Here is a 17,202-nt window from a genome sequence, read left to right on the forward strand (position 1 = left end):
GTATATTGGTCACAGGTGATGTTGGTTGTTCAGTCTAGTGCTTGTTGGACATAGGGCACTACCGGAGGGTCAGTCCCAGTTCTTGTTTAGAAAGGGGACTATATTTGTTGCAGGGGACGTGGGTGGATCAGTCCAAGTGCTCATTTACAAGGGGGGCTAGTTTGGTCACAGTGAGTATATGGGTGGACTAGTCATCCAAGTCCCTAGGCATGCCAGAAACACATGATAGGAGTTCGTATTCAACCTGATAATGTTACTAGGTTTTGACAGCACCAATGAGTAAACATGGGAGACCTGCGTTCCACACCAAGCTGACAGGCAGTGATATAACTGAAATACTGTCCAAAGTGGATTTAAACCAAATAACTCAGTGAGTATGAATGGGTGTCATCCAGCTGGATGATGACTATTGACCACTGGTCTGTCTGAACCAGGCTTCGCAGTTTAATGTAGTAAAAGGAAGTATCGAGTGGTTTCTAGTATCTAAGATTCTATACAAAGTGCCCCTCGCAGGCAAATTGGGGAATAACATTATTTTGTTCAAAAGTGGGATGTTTTAGTTGTTCTATTTGTTTTAATTCAGAGATATTCTAACAAAATACTGCATTCAATACAATAAAGTAAATCTAAGCATTATAAACTTATTCCTGTTCGCTGGTCATGTCACCAGTGAAATACAAGTCATGCCTACAAAGCCATCATATGAGTTATAGCAGGATCATGAGGTGTACATGGGGTTTTATGCCTCCTGCGTTAGGTTTTATACCACAAGCCGGAGGCTTTTTACTTTGAAGCAGGGTCTGAAGGATTTATTCTCTCAGAAATCCACGTCCAGACTAACTTGCTCGGGCGGGGTATAAGAGATTTATTCCCTTCAAAGCGCGATACACAGTATTTTGTCATGTCACGTGGACCAATCAGATCTCATCATTCTGACATTGATGTATGATAACATTAGTTATACTGTATGAGCACGAACTGGGAAATGGTTAATTCCAATTTGGGATATATACAGACAATTACTGCAGACTTCGGGCCAAATATCAGCTTCTTGGTAGGTCTAGATAAATCTCTTGATGACTTGACTCCTCATGTGTTTCACATCTTAATGGGGACATCAGTGGCCCAGTCACCATATGGTGTTGCAATTTACTGTGCAGAGTTGCTTCTCTTAGACCTGCCAGAATCCTATGATTCTTAGGTTTGTCACCACCTATTCCGTCATTAAATTTGTTACTCCTATTCACTGTAAGCTTGTCAGAATTTGAGAAAGAAGATTCTTAACAATTTCTGAAATCCTTTTGAGAGTCACTCCATAACGGGTGAATTCTTTAAGAGTATATGCAGGGTATACCAAGTTTCAACAATGTTCCACACTGATGCTACTTCCGCTGTTAGTACTACAAACATTCTGTATACACAAATGTCCCCTAGCTTGGCAATAGGGAATTGTTGGAGCCTAGACAAATCGATTTGCATAATGGAACGAATCTGGTTAAACCTGTAATTTGGCTGACATGTGCCGTAAGCTCAGATACTTGCAATATGTACATGAATTTTGCCTAGGCTAAATATGTGAATATAGAAAGATGCCTGGTGTGCAATTCTGCAATACCCATGCTGAGAACCTAACAGCATCACTTCCAGCTTGACCCGTGGTGATCCAGGTTAGAATTGGTATCAGCAACCCATGCTTGCCTTAAGTGAGTGAGTGGGTAAGTTTGGTTTAACGCCACTTTCAACAGTATTCCAGTTATATTGTGGCATGTCAGCTTAATGTGGGAGGAAAGCCTGAAGTGATGCAGGTCTCAGACGTTTACCACTTCGGTGAAACCCACGAGCACGGGTATGGTGCTGACAAACCTAGAAACATAATCGGGGCGAATGGGGATTCGAACCCACAATCATAGGTTTCTGGCGTGCCCAAGGGACGCAACTCTGCACAGCGAATCGCAAACTGGGATTGGAATCCACAATCATAGGTTTCTGGTGTGCCCAAGTATGCTGCACAGCAAATTGCGGCGCCTTAAGACGACTGGGCCACCCGTGCCCCTGCTTTCCTTAAGAGGCGAGCGACTCTGCTTGTAGTAAGAGGCAACTAATGGGATCAGCTGGTCAAGGCTTGCTGACTTGGATGGCGCCTGTTATCACATCCCAGTTACGTAGATCGATACTAAATGATGTCAAGCACTGGATTGTCTGGTCATAAAGCAGGAATAATGCTGAGTGCAGCATTAAACAACACACAAACAAAACTTCAAGCTTGAAAGAAGTGAAATCACTATTCACATTTAACAAAGACACAGCTATTGGATCATGTTTATTTCTTGGTAAATCATTGGACGGACAGTATATATGTGAGAACAGATAACACTAACAGCTGTATACAAAGCTCTACCACAAGTCTACAAGAAGCAGTCACACTAACACATACAGCATTCAGCAGCTACCAGTATCACAGGTAGATATAGGGGACAGCGTATCACAGGGGACATAATACCTGGTGCCTGGTGGTGTGGCTTGAGGACTCCACACAGGAATTGTTCATTTGGCCTTGTGTATATACAATAATGCTAAATGAGGTTAAATGATTCGTCTTGTCCACAGTCAATTCAACATCTTTATGCTTTGACTTCTAAATGGACATACAACATCTTGGTTGTCATAAAAAATTCAAGCATAGCCTGCCAAGTCTACTTATGTCACGTTTAATACTGGATATTACAAAACAATGGTCAATGACGTCTAAAGCAGATGCCATAGCAACAGGTATATACAATAGTTTATCACAGCAAAAGTGACATATAAATACTGGAATAAAAGAACAATATTCATGACAATGTATAAAATAAACTTTTTCAAAAACAAATTTAGTGTTAGATTCACATTTCCATACTGAGGCACTAAATATGTTAAAATAATTGGTTTTACTTCATATGCAAAAAATATTGACACATTAAATATGCAAGCGTAAAGAAGTTAAGGACCACCAATATGAAAGAATTGGGTAGTCCTTTATTTCTTTTGAGTTGTATCTATATTACAGTGGCATTTATACAAAGCTGAGTATGCAAAGTTTGATGCCACCAACCCAGTGACGAAGACGAATGTCAAATAAAAGACCCAGTTTCAGACGGAATGGACAAGCATCTTAAAGCTTGAAATAAATCATGTAGTTTGCCGAATCCTTCCCTTCATGAAGAATCCTCAGAGACTCCACGGACTTCAACAATCACAGCACTCTATGTGCAATATCACAGATGAGGTTTGTGTGAGTGAGGTGGCGTCACACATCACAGCACTTTGTGTGTCCGCAGTAGAGGAGCTCCTTTGACAGGCGACGACACTGCTGTTGTTATTATCTGAAGGTTGTCGCGCACGTAGTTGACCCGGTCACCTCTGTACCGCGGGTCAGGATGAGGGCCTGCCATTGGCCGAGAGGACTTGCCGCGGGGCGGGGTATATTCGGGGAGGACGCCTCGGATCTCATAGCTCCACTGCATGTCCGGAGTCTGAGCAAACAAGTCATGAAATTCATATATTGTGATGCAAGAAAATACATCCTAGTGCTATTACAAAACTATTTCCTCAATGTTTCATCCACACGTTAGCGAGGACTTGGCAATATGAATGCAGTCTGTAATAATACTTGGGTATTTGTGGTTAGTTGGCCTATTGAATCAGGGAACAGGTGAGTCTGTGGTCATGCCATTTTGAACTAGAATGTGTTTTTACTCAATAGCATGTGTCTCCCCCTTCCCTGTTTTTATAACATTAGTTCAAGTTGTTTGCAAGTCCGAATAACAATTCTAGTAAATTATAGCCTAGAAAGATATGATTTCATGCAGAAACTGCAGATTCGGGAAACAAAAGCTACTTGTTTGAGACTTAGTCCAAATTGTTTCCATGGAAACACAACACATTAAAAAAAGTAAAAAAAGTAAAATATGGAAAGGCATAAGTTAAATTGGTGATTGCACATGTATAGTTTCATGCAAATATATTGATTAATTTGAGAGTTATGGCTCGGAAACAAAGCCTAGAGTTCTTTGAGTGAGTATGGTTTTACGTCACTACGTTACGTTAGCAATATTCCAGCAATATCACGGCGGGGGACACCAGAAATTGGCTTCACACATTGTACCCATATGGGGAATCGAACCCGGGTCTTCGGCGTGATGAGCAAGCACTTTAACCACTAGGCTACCTCACTGCCCCAGAGTTTTTCGAGACCAAGTTCAGGGAAACTTGTTGGTTTCACCGAAGTGGTAAACGTCTGAGACCTACATCACTACATCCCACAGTAAGCTGACACGCTGTGATATAACTGGAATAGTGTTCAAAGTGGATTTGAATCCAACTCACTCCCGAAGTGGTAAACTCCTGAGACCTACATCACTTCGGGATTTCCTCCCACAGTAAGCTGACACGCTGTGATATAACTGGAATACTGTTCAAAGTGGATTTAAATCCAACTCACTCCCTCAAGGAAAAGTCACACACATGAACTCTCACCTGTATGACAAGTTTGGCCTGGTATAGTTTGCCGTACACAGCAGGCAGGAAGTTGATGTGGAACATGGTGCCATCTGTTCCTTGAGGGAGAAGCTCCCCATGCTCTGGAGAGATGGAAAACTCTGGGTCGCTTCCAGACTCGAAGAAGGCATCGAAGTGAACAGCATTGCTGAAACAGGGATGAGGAAACAGTTAATATATGGACAAATATTAGTTTTATTTAACATAATAATGATTTAACAAAATGATGAGATCCACTGGGTCTTATGGTGACCTTGACCTTGAGATGGGGAGTTACCCCTTATGGCCTTAAGATGGGCCTTGTGATGAGTTGTTACCCCTTTGGGTCTTGTGATGGGCCTTAAGATGGGGTGTTACCTCTTTGGGAATTTAGATGGGCCTTGAGATGGGGTGGTACCCCTTTGGCCTTGAGATGGGCCTTGAGAAGGGGTGGTACCCCTTTGGGCCTTGAGATTGGCCTTGAGGTATGTATTTCTCACCTGGATTGACTTGTGAGCCAGAAGCCAACAGTTGACATCTTGCTGAGACCAGTTGCTTCAATGAGTATCTTGTCATCAACTGGCGGCTCTGTGGCTACAAATCGCAGAGGAAACTTCCACACGCCGCCAGTTGCTGCCGTGACATGCAGCTGGGCATCATGGCTGAAGACAGAAGAACATCACAGTAACATACACAGGACACTCTGGTAAAACAGTAGGTATGCGAGTTTGGCTAAACTTCCCTCGGAATACTACTGCAGTTACAGCACAACTTGAAGTGAGAGGGAAGCCATAAACCAAACCTAGAGCCATAATCAGGGACTTGAAGTAACAATTACAGGTTTCCTGGTACATCTAAGGGACATAACTCTGCACACCCATGCCTCCTCTGTTATATCACTGGCAGTATATGAAGCATATCACATCAGAGTTGATCATGTGCTGAAGAAGACTTCAGTGACACTGACGGCAGACTGAGGGGTGATAGGTTGGAACTGAGTCATGATGATCGGTTACAGAGTAGGTGCACACTGGCTGAGACACACAACAAATTAGTCAACCAGCACTACATAGCCACGGCAACTGAGCAGGTTGGAGAGGGGGTTTCCATACCTTATGCACATTGTGGTATATGTAAGGAGGGTGGCGTGTGTGAGGTAGATTTTATATGTGAGATATGTCGTATATGTGAGGTAGGTGGTATATGTGAAGTGGGTGGTACATGTGAAGAGGGTAGTATATGTGAGGTAGGTGGTATATGTGAAGTGGGTGATATATGTGAAGTGGGTGGTATATGTAAAGTGGGTGGTATACGTGAAGTGGGTGGTATATGTGAAGTGGGTGGTATATGTGAGGTAGGTGGTATATGTGAAGTGGGTGGTATATGTGAAGTGGGTGGTACATGTGAAGTGGGTGGTATATGTGAAGTGGGTGGTATATGTGAGGTAGGTGGTATATGTGAAGTGGGTGGTATATGTGAGGTGGGTGGTATATGTGAAGTGGGTGGTATATGTGAAGTGGGTGGTATATGTGAAGTGGGTGGTATATGTGAAGTGGGTGGTACATGTGAAGTGGGTGGTATATGTGAAGTGGGTGGTACATGTAAAGTGGGTGGTATATGTAAGGTGGGTGGTATATGTGAAGTGGGTGGTATATGTAAGGTAGGTGGTATACGTGAAGTGGGTGGTATATGTGAAGTGGGTGGTATACGTGAAGTGGGTGGTATATGTGAGGTGGGTGGTATACGTGAAGTGGGTTGTATATGTGAGGTGGGTGGTATACGTGAAGTTGGTGGTATATGTGAAGTGGGTGGTATATGTGAAGTGGGTGGTATATGTGAAGTGGGTGGTATATGTGAAGTGGGTGGTATATGTGAGGTGGGTGGTATATGTGAAGTGGGTGGTATATGTGAAGTGGGTGGTATATGTGAAGTGGGTGGTATATGTGAGGTGGGTGGTATATGTGAGGTAGGTGGTATATGTGAAGTGGGTGGTATATGTGAAGTGGGTGGTATACGTGAAGTGAGTGGTATATGCAAGGTGGGTGGTATATGTGAGGTGGGTGGTATATGTGAGGTGGGTGGTATATGTGAGGTGGATTGTATAAGTGAAGTGACTGGTACCTGAGAGGTTTGAAGGGGTTGAACTTGACATTGAACACCAACACCACCAGTCCTGTGTTTATATCTCGGTGCTGGCGCACCAGCGTCATGCTGACCGAATCCTTCAGCTGGCCACTGGTATCCGCGTTACAGAACGTCAGCTCATGACTAAACTCGTCAGCTGTGGCAAGAGCTGTGCAAAACATAAACAAAAGTCATTATCATGAAGAAATATTATCTTAACCAGAAAACCTAGGAAGACTATTTTCATGGAGTGAAATGTTGTTAAAGAAAACAAACACACAATATATAGAAGCTTTGGCTTATCTCGTATAACAATATGTTTTTTCTGGAATGAACTGATCAAGTTAATTCTTTTTGTATATTTACAATATGTGGCTCTAGTGTTTAATTTTTGTTGATCAAAGCAGACCCAAATAATCTCCTTTTACCAGCATAGAACACAATTATCCACTCCACCATCTTACAACACGACTATCCCCTCCCACCATCATAGAACACAGCTATCCCCTCCATCCATCATAGAACACAGCTTTCCCCTCCCACCATCTTACAACACGACTATCCCCTCCCACCATCATAGAACACAGCTATCCCCTCCCACCATCATAGAACACAACTATCCCCTCCCACCATCATAGAACACAACTATCCCCTCCCACCATCATAGAACACAGCTATCCCCTCCCACCATCATAGAACACAGTGATCCCCTCCCACCATCATAGAACACAGCGATCCCCTCCCACCATCATAGAACACAGCTATCCCCTCCCACCATCACAGAACACAGCTATCCCCTCCCACCATCATAGAACACAGCTATCCCCTCCCACCATCACAGAACACAGCTATCCCTTCCCACCATCATAGAACACAGCTATCCCCTCCCACCATCATAGAACACAGCTATCCCCTCCCACCATCATAGAACACAGTGATCCCCTCCCACCATCATAGAACACAGCTATCCCTTCCCACCATCACAGAACACAGCTATCCCCTCCCACCATCATAGAACACAGCTATCCCCTCCACCATCATAGAACACAGCTATCCCCTCCCACCATCATAGAACACAGCTATCCCCTCCCACCATCATAGAACACAGCTATCCCCTCCCACCATCATAGAACACAACTTTTGTTTTTGTTTGTTGTTTAACGCCGCACTCAGCAATATTCCAGCTATATGAATAATATATGAATATAAATAATTGAGTCTGGACCAGACAATCCAGTGATTGACATCATGAGCATCAATCCAAGCAGTTGGGATACGGTGACATGGAGCAGCCAAGTCAGCGATCCTGACCACCCGACTATCCATCCCCACACCAAAGAACACAGCTATCCATCTCCACCATCATAGAACACAACTGGTCACTCCCACACCATAGAATACAACTGTCCATCCCATCACCAAAGAGCACAACTGTCCACTCCCACACCAGAGAACACAACTATCTACTCTCTCCATCATAGAACACAACTATCAATCCCATCACCAGAGAACACAGCTATCCACTCCCACAACCGAGAACACAATCATCTAGTCTCTCCATCATAGAACACAACTATCCACCCCATCACCAGAGAACACAGCTATCCACTCCCACAACCGAGAACACAATCATCTAGTCTCTCCATCATAGAACACAACTATCCACCCCATCACCAGAGAACACAGCTATCCACTCCCACGACCGAGAACACAATCATCTAGTCTCTCCATCATAGAACACAACTATCCATCCCATCACCAGACAACACAGCACTCCATCCCATCACCAAAGAACACAGCTATCCACTCACTCTCTCCCACCACGATGCCATCAGGTACTTGAGGAGCAGCATCCTTTGGAGTCTTGGCCCGTGTCCTCATCCGCTTCTGTGGTCCAGCCGAACTCGGCGCAACCCCGGACAGGGTCACTTCCAGACGCTCCTCAATGGACTCCCTGGCCCGACACTCGATGACAGCGCCCTGGCTGTCCCGCACCGGCTTCGACTCAGGGATGCCATTGACAGGGAACAACCATCGGATCTCCATCAGCCCACCGCTGCCGGTCCGTGACACTGGGTACCTGGACAAACACAGGGGATGCTGGAGGTCGTGATCTGCCTTTGTTTCTACAGCTATTAGCAGCTGCTGGAGCATTTATCAAAGATTGTGGACTAAACATTTTCATACTTAACTTGATGGATCATATTAATTATAACAATGTCGAGTTACTCGACAATGTACATGCTGGAAAATAAATCCTATTGTCTGCCATCTTTACAGGATCATGGCAAATGTTAATTGACAGGCACTTGTGTTTTGTCTCATCATTGTGGGGAAGCTACTGATATGTGCATGGTTGATATTTATTTTATAAAAGGGAGTGAGTGAGTATGGTTTTATTGATATATAAGCAATATTCTAGCAAGATTAGGGGGTAGGGCTACACCATGAGTGGGCTTCTCACTTTAAACACATGGAACATAAAACCTAGATCTTCAGTGTGATGATGTTCAATAAAGATCCTGCTCAGTACAATGTCAACTAAGATTTATCATTCAGGATGTAGACTGCAAGCAATAACATGGTTGTCTTGTGCTCAACTCACCCGTTAGCATCTGTGGGGACGTACTGCCAGGCCGTGCCGTCCTCCTTGTGGACGATGACGGTACACAGGCCCACGTACTTCCTCATCTGGTTCGGGGCGAAGCTGATCGGGATGTCCAGGGTGGACTTTGGACCGACCCTCAAGCCGGTGTTGTGTTTCAGCAGAAGGCAGAAGGGGGACTCCTCCGATTCCATTCCAGTTGTGACGCGCTCCAGCTGCTGCTCGTTGTCTGGTCGGATGGACAGACAAATAACATTTTACATTGTGTAACAAAATTCACATGTGAGTGAGTGAGTGAGTTGGGTTGCCGCTTTTAACAGTATTCCAGTTATATCACGGCGTGTCAGTTAATGTAGGAGGAAAACCCAAAGTGATGCAGGTCTCAGACGTTTACCACTCCGTTGAAACCCACGAGCACGGGTATGGTGCTGACAAACCTAGAAACATAATTGGGGCGAATTGGGATTCGAACCAACAATCATAGGTTTCTGTCGTGCCCAAGGGACGCAACTTTGCACAGCCAATTGCGGCGCCTTAGACAACTGGGCCATCCTTGCCCAAAATTAACATGTAAAATATATGGAGAGGTGAAATGGAGTTTAACCTTGTGTTCAAGATTATTGCACTTATACAGCACGTGTGTGGCTGTTTGTACTAGCCCGCTGAGATACCATGCCACATTTTAATGTGGATACCCCACTTATATAGCACGTGTGTGGCTGTTTGTGCTAGCCCACTGAGATACCATGTCACATTTTAATGTGGATATCCCACTTATATAGCATGTGTGTGGCTGTTTGTGCTAGCCCACTGAGTTACCATGTCACATTTTAATGTGGATACCCCACTTATATAGCACGTGTGTGGCTGTTTGTGTTAGCCCGTTTAGATACCATGTCACATTTTAATGTGGATACCCCACTTACATAGCAGGTGTGTGGCTGTTTGTGCTAGCCCACTGAGATACCATGTCACATTTTAACGTAGATACCCCACTCAAGCACAGTAGTCTTGGAGCATACCAGTTTTATCCCCTTAACGCAAGGAAATTTAACAACAAGTACCATCTTTTAACATCAAAGAGGCCAGGGGATCAAACAACCAACCTTCCAATCTTCGGGAAGATGCTATGTCCACTAGACCATGGAGGCAGTTAATAATATATCGAGAATCTGTCCCAAGTGAATAATATAGAAAGCCTCAAGTCCCTGGTCTTTTAACAATGATACATGGGTTCCAGGGTTCGTAATTGCCATCCAAACAATAAAACAAATATGTATGAACAAGATGCAGCTGCTTACCAGTAAGGACGATGTTGGCCAGCACAGCGTGGTCGAGGGGGTTGCGGAAGGGGATGATGAGGGTGGTGTTGGTGCCGGCAGCGGTGAATACGCTGACCGGGTCCTGGGGCTGGGGCAGCTGACCGGTGCCTGTGGCTTCAAACACCCACTCTCCAAGCTGAAGGCAACACAAAGTTGGTGAAGGAAATATTATATATATATCACGTTTCTTAAGATACAGAGTGATTGCTAAGGCAGAAAATGCTCTGGTTTCACATGGTATAGCTTGATTGATGTCATTCAGCCAGGAAAACCTCTGCAAATTTATGGTCTAGAATTGAATAGTAACAAGATGGTGAAAGTGTGACAAGATGGTGATAGACTGTACGGATGCTGACAGACCATGTCAAGAAGGTGACAGACCATGTCAAGAAGGTTGCAGACTATGTCAAGAAGGTGACAGACCATGTCAAGATGGGGACAGACTATATCAAGAAGGTGACAGACTATGTCAAGAAGGTGACAGACTATGTCAAGATGGTGACAGACCATGTCAAGAAGGTGACATACCATGTCAAGATGGTGACAGACTATGTCAAGAAGGTGACAGACTATGTCAAGATGGTGACAGACCATGTCAAGAAGGTGACAGACCATGTCAAGATGGTGACAGACCATGTCAATATGGTGACAGACTATGTCAAAAAGGTGACAGACCATGTCAAGATGGTTGCAGACTGTCACGATGGGGAGAGACCATGTCAAGAAGGTGACAGACTACATCACGATGGGGAGAGACCATGTCAAGAAGGTGACAGACCATGTCAAGAAGGTGACAGACCATGTCAAGAAGGTTGCAGACCATGTCAAGATGATGACAGACTATGTCACGATGGGGACAGACCATGTCAAGATGGGGACAGACCATATCAAGAAGGTGACAGACTATGTCAAGAAGGTGACAGACCATGTCAAGAAGGTGACAGACCATGTCAAGATGGGGACAGACCATGTCAAGAAGGTGACATACCATGTCAAGAAGGTGACAGACCATGTCAAGTAGGTAACAGACCATGTCAAGAAGATGACATACCATGTCAAGAAGGTGACAGACCATGTCAAGATGGTGACAGACCATGTCAAGAAGGTGACAGACTATGTCAAGATGGGGACAGACTATGTCAAGATGGGGACAGACCATGTCAAGAAGGTGACAGACCATGTCAAGAAGGTGACAGACTATGTCACGATGGGGACAGACTATGTCAAGATGGAGACAGACCATGTCAAGATGATTACAGACCATGATGACAATACTGTGTCAAGATGGTGACAGACTGTGTCAAGATGGCAGCAGACCATGACATCAACACGGTAGCAGACCATGACATGATGGTGACAAACTGGCAAGACAACTACGCAGTACCTGTTCACTGTGGAAGGTGATGTTGGCGTGATGCTCCCCTTGTCCCAGGGTGGACGGCATGAAGTGAAGTGGGACCTCGATCTGGGAGTGGGGTCGGAGGAGGAAGGGGCGCTCGTTGTCACGCTCCAGGGAGAAGTTGTTGATGTTGGACACAGTTGGCACTAACTCCAGCATCTCATCAGTCGGGTTCTCCAACAGAATGGTCTGCTTCGTCCATCTGCAATAGTACAGACACAAGACAGGTTAAATTTTATCAAGGGATCAAAGTCTCAATGTGCTGTTGTGTTTCTCTCAAAAAAGTGTTTGATATTTACATAAGCCTGATTTCCACCAGTTTTTTATGTAAATCTGTCTAAAGTATCTGATGTTATTCTGATGTATTTGTCTAAAAGAATCTGATGTAATTCTGATGTAAATCTATCTAAAGTATCTGATGTAATTCTGATGTAAATCTATCTAAAGTATCTGATGAAATTCTGATGTAAATCTATCTGAAGTATCTGATATAATTCTGATGTAAATCTATCAAAAAGTATATGATGTAATTATGATGTAAATCTGTCAAAAGGTATCGGATGTAATTCTGATGTAAATCTGTCAAAAGGTATCGGATGTAATTCTGATGTAAATCTGTCAAAAGGTATCGGATGTAATTCTGATGTAAATCTGTCAAAAGGTATAGAACTGATGTTATTCTGATATAAATCTGTCAAAAAGTATATGATGTAATTCTGATGTAAATCTGTCAAAAGGTATAGAACTGATTTATCATTTAACTAAAGCATTTATCCATGACATAAGCTTATGACATAAAAACATGTATGTCATACCCCAATGACATAAGTATGCAAATTAGATATGCAAATTAGATAACCGGAAGTGGGACTTTTTTCGCCGGTGCACGTGAGTAGGTGTTTACAAACAACATGGATACCTTTGATGTTGGAGACAATGTTTTAATAGATCAAAGGGGAAGTGCTACAGTGATATCCGTGTTGACAAATGGATATTACAGGTTACAGGTTGATGGTACTTTTTTTTCTCAGCGAAGGAATATGCCATAAAGGAGTTAAGAGGTTGTTTATTTTGGTTTACACGGCTATGGAAAACATGTATCACTACGCACGATCTATACGTAAGATTTCGACAAGTTGCTGATGTTATTGTTAATGCAATTATTCCTTAATAGGGAAGCAAAAATGATAAATAGAATTCATCACTCGTGTTTTTTAATATGGGAAATATCAACCTCGTCCCGTTAATCGGTATTTGCCTCGCCAAAGGCTCGGCAAATACCGATTAACTAAGACTCGGTTGATATTTCCCATATCAAAAAACACTCGTGATGAATCCTCTATGTAATTCTGATGTAAATCTGTCAAAGAGTATATGATGTAATTCTGATGTAAATCTGTCAAAAGGTATAGAACTGATGTAATTCTGATGTAAATCTGTTAAAAAGTATCTGATGTAATTCTGATGTAAATTTTTCTAAACATATCTGACGTAATTCTGATGTTTACCAGTTGATAAACAAGACAAGCTTGCTTTCATAGCAGACAGTGTAGGGCTAAATAAAGACGCTCTCTTTACCAGTGTCTATAAAACTTTAGTCCTTTATTTATTTCATAGATAGGCATATCAATCATATGAATTAAAGAAGAAATGATATTTTCGCTTTTTCGTTGCAAACTCGAAACAGACACAAGAAATTTAGGCCATTTGGCAGCTATGGATTAGGTTCACAAGATGCTCTGACATTACTTTTAACAATTCTGAATGTAAAGTACTAAAATTAATTAATCCATAATCCCATTACTTTTGCCTAGGAATCTTACATGCCAATATGGCTGCCCATCGTCCTGATGGAGAAAGAATTGACATTACCTGCCCAGCTCACACTCCATGTGAGGCAGTAGGGATGGTTGAGGGGGCTCCGCCTTCAGGATCAGCTCGTACCAGAACTCCCCGACAGCCTCGTTGTAGAACACCAGACTGTTCATGAAAACACAGAGTTACAGTACTGACACAATACTTGACGTCTTGATGTAATATCTGATGCCAAAACTGTGTGACAGCTTACAAATAGAAGCTGAACTTATCCTGATGTAAGATCCAAGACACAAGTAGGTTTACTTGAAGCTCACTTAAACTTTGATGAGAGCTTCATCTGTCAAGAGTTTACCATCAGTAAATGGCTGAAATACTGATTTTCACTTTTTCTTTCCTTTCGAAACTGGTCTACTTCTCCAGTGGGGAACATAGCAGTTACTGTATTTCCTTTATTAGACGCCCAGGCTTCTATTTATTTCGGACAAGCCTTTGACCCGGCGTCCAAATTGTTTTTAACAAAATTATCAATTCATTGTTTTACTGATGTTTTTTTACATATGCCTTGTAAAGTAGTTAAAAAAACAAAGTACCCTTTCTTGCAGACGGTATGTCCAAAGAATACAGTTCGTATCAATACAAATAATAAATAATTAAGCAGCAGTTTACGTTGGAAAAAATATTTGAGCTCTTCAACATGAAAATGAAATATGCTGATCTCAAACGAAAATCCTGTCTCCCCCCCTTGAAAATCAAATGGCTGCTCCCTAACCTGTGTAAAGAACACCAAATCTTTTTAGAGGGTCAATCTTCACACCAATTCGGGTTGGTCTTCAGAAACCATGCTTGTCGAAAGAGGCGACTATTGGGATCGGGTAGTCAGGCTCGCTGACTTGGTTGATGCATGTCATCGATCCCAGTTGTGTGGATCGATGCTCATGATGTCAATCACAGGATCGTCTGGTCCAGATTTGTTTATTTACAGACGTGATGTCAGATACATTTGTTTCATGAAGTAATAACCATCACACCCACCTTCCTTTCCTGGTGCCGACCACAGCAGGGGAGAATGTCAGGAGGTACGCTTCCTTCTCCCCCGCCCCCAGTGTGATGGACTCCTGTCCCGCCAGGTCACGCCCGCTCACCTTCGCTTCCAAGGTAATGTCATGGGGTGTGGGGTTCCTCACAACTACCTCCAGCACAGCTTTTTTCTGAAATATTGTTGTCAATAATCTTTGAATTCCTGCAGAGATAACAAATAAAACAAACAAACAAATTTAAACAATACACATCTGCAGTAGAGAAACACAGGATAATAATTTTCAGAATCAGTTGTTTTAATTTTAGCAGTCTAAGAAGCATCACCATTTAGTCATTTCAGAACATTTCCATGTGACAGCATGCCCATATGGAACCATCACATGGTATCATCATGGTAATCACAGAGTATCATCATGATAATCACATTTATCATCGTGAAATTCACATGGTATCATCGTGATAATCACACAGCATCATCGGGATAATCACATAGTATCATCTTGATAATCAGACAGCATCATACTGGTGGTCACACGGCACCATCGCGGTGATCATCATGGGATCAAATGGTCTAAGCCTGTTCCACCTTGTACCACCTTACCTGGCAAGCACAGCCAATCTCCATGGTGCGTTCTGGCGGCGGCGGCGATACGTGCAGCTCCAGCGAGTACCAGATTCTGTAGCCATCATACTCCTTGGTCTCATCATCTGATGGCACATCATCTCCATCACTGTCTACCTCCCTGTAGGTACAACATCGTCGACATCAGTCTCAGCATGCTCAGAGAACATTTCACAAACTACATGCTGAACACAAATGCTGAACACATAGATTGACATATTCTTCCCACATCAAAGCGGTGGCAGAACAGACAGAAAGGCAGACACATAAGTCCACAAAGCAATCCCAGCACTATAATAACATGAATCCACTGTTACGCTAAAGCACAAGATAGTCCTTGTGTGTCAGCCTATCTGAATTTACATATTTCTCCAAATTACATGAGGAGACATCCGACATTTTCCCCAAATGTGGCATCACAGCCAGGTCTCCAGCATGAACACTGAATGCTTCAACCACTCGTCTACCCTACAGTCCTTCAATTACCTGAAATTGGTGAACCTATGGCAGCCTCACCTGACAGGACTCCTCCCGGCGACGAAGGCGATGATGCCCTTGTAGACCCCTCTCCTCTTGGGTGTGACCACCATGTCGTATGTGCCGGTCTTACTCTGCAGCACCGACACAGCGTTCTGGCCGCTCACGAAGGAGATGTCCGACTCAACCTGGACACACAGACACACATCATCCTTCCTGGGACAACAACTATGGGACATACTGACCCGTATAGTGTTAAATATTGATAGGAACTATTCACAGACAGGAATCAGGTGACACACAGACACACGTCATCCTTCCTGGGACAACAACTATGGGACATACTGACCCGTATAGTGTTTAGTATTGATAGGAACTATTCACAGACAGGAATCATGTGACACACAGACACACGTCATCCTTCCGTGGACAACAACTATGGGACATACTGACCCGTATAGTGTTAAATATTGATAGGAACTATTCACAGACAGGAATCAGGTGACACACAGACACACACGTCATCCTTCCTGGGACTACAACTATGGGACATACTGACCCGTATAGTGTTAAATATTGATTGGAACTATTCACAGACAGGAATCAGGTGACACACAGACACACACGTCATCCTTCCTGGGACTACAACTATGGGACATACTGATCCGTATAGTGTTAAATATTGATTGGAACTATTCACAGACAGGAATCAGGTGACACACAGAACTACTGTATGTAAATATTTGGAACGTTTCTGACAAGGAACGTGACATACCGTGTAAATCAGCTTCTTCTTGGTCATGTTGGGGATCTTCAGCTGGTGGACATGGCTGCAAGCAGAGAGGAACATATTACAGACCAAACCAGTAAATCAAGTGACTGACCCCAAAAGACCAGAGCCCTGTTCCATAAAGTGATCTTTGCGCTAAGATTATCTTATGTTTATGCTAAAGTATGGGCTAAGATCGCTTGGTGTAATAATCTAAAGCTGCTCTTAACATTACTCCATCACCATAACAACCAGAGACTGTACAAATTTTACCTGGCCCTTTAGCAAAGGTTTGTTGTTTGTTGTTTAACAATATTCCAGCTATATGATGGCTGCCTCTAAATAATCGAGTCTGGACCTGACAATCTCGAGATCAATATCACCTGCAACGATCCACAGAATCATGGTATGAAGATAGTTATTAAACAAATCATCAAGCATGACCAACCGATCCATTTGGTCACCTCTTATGACAAGCGTACGTTTTTTTAAGTCTATTCTAACCCGGAATCC

The 17,202-nt window shown here is 43.2% G+C and overlaps 1 protein-coding gene across 1 annotated transcript in view; it reads right to left on the reverse strand.

Moving 5' to 3' along the window:
* Positions 1-2,319: 2,319 nt before the first annotated feature.
* Positions 2,320-17,202, reverse strand: part of LOC139473714 (cilia and flagella-associated protein 47-like) — a 75,973-nt gene continuing 61,090 nt past the window's right edge. Inside the window, exons 51-63 of the mRNA XM_071256433.1 lie at positions 16,696-16,750; positions 15,960-16,108; positions 15,423-15,564; positions 14,816-14,991; positions 13,838-13,945; positions 11,951-12,167; positions 10,546-10,702; positions 9,245-9,473; positions 8,451-8,719; positions 6,637-6,808; positions 5,016-5,177; positions 4,516-4,684; positions 2,320-3,512 (exon numbers count right to left, since the gene is read on the reverse strand). Coding sequence (XP_071112534.1) covers positions 3,294-3,512; positions 4,516-4,684; positions 5,016-5,177; positions 6,637-6,808; positions 8,451-8,719; positions 9,245-9,473; positions 10,546-10,702; positions 11,951-12,167; positions 13,838-13,945; positions 14,816-14,991; positions 15,423-15,564; positions 15,960-16,108; positions 16,696-16,750 — 2,224 coding nt within the window. The 3' untranslated portion in view covers positions 2,320-3,293. The remainder of the gene's footprint in view (positions 3,513-4,515; positions 4,685-5,015; positions 5,178-6,636; positions 6,809-8,450; positions 8,720-9,244; positions 9,474-10,545; positions 10,703-11,950; positions 12,168-13,837; positions 13,946-14,815; positions 14,992-15,422; positions 15,565-15,959; positions 16,109-16,695; positions 16,751-17,202) is intronic.

This window comes from Haliotis cracherodii, unplaced genomic scaffold (assembly GCF_022045235.1).
Source record: "Haliotis cracherodii isolate W230 unplaced genomic scaffold, xgHalCrac1.p SCAF_3, whole genome shotgun sequence".
NCBI classification, from domain to species: domain Eukaryota; kingdom Metazoa; phylum Mollusca; class Gastropoda; order Lepetellida; family Haliotidae; genus Haliotis; species Haliotis cracherodii.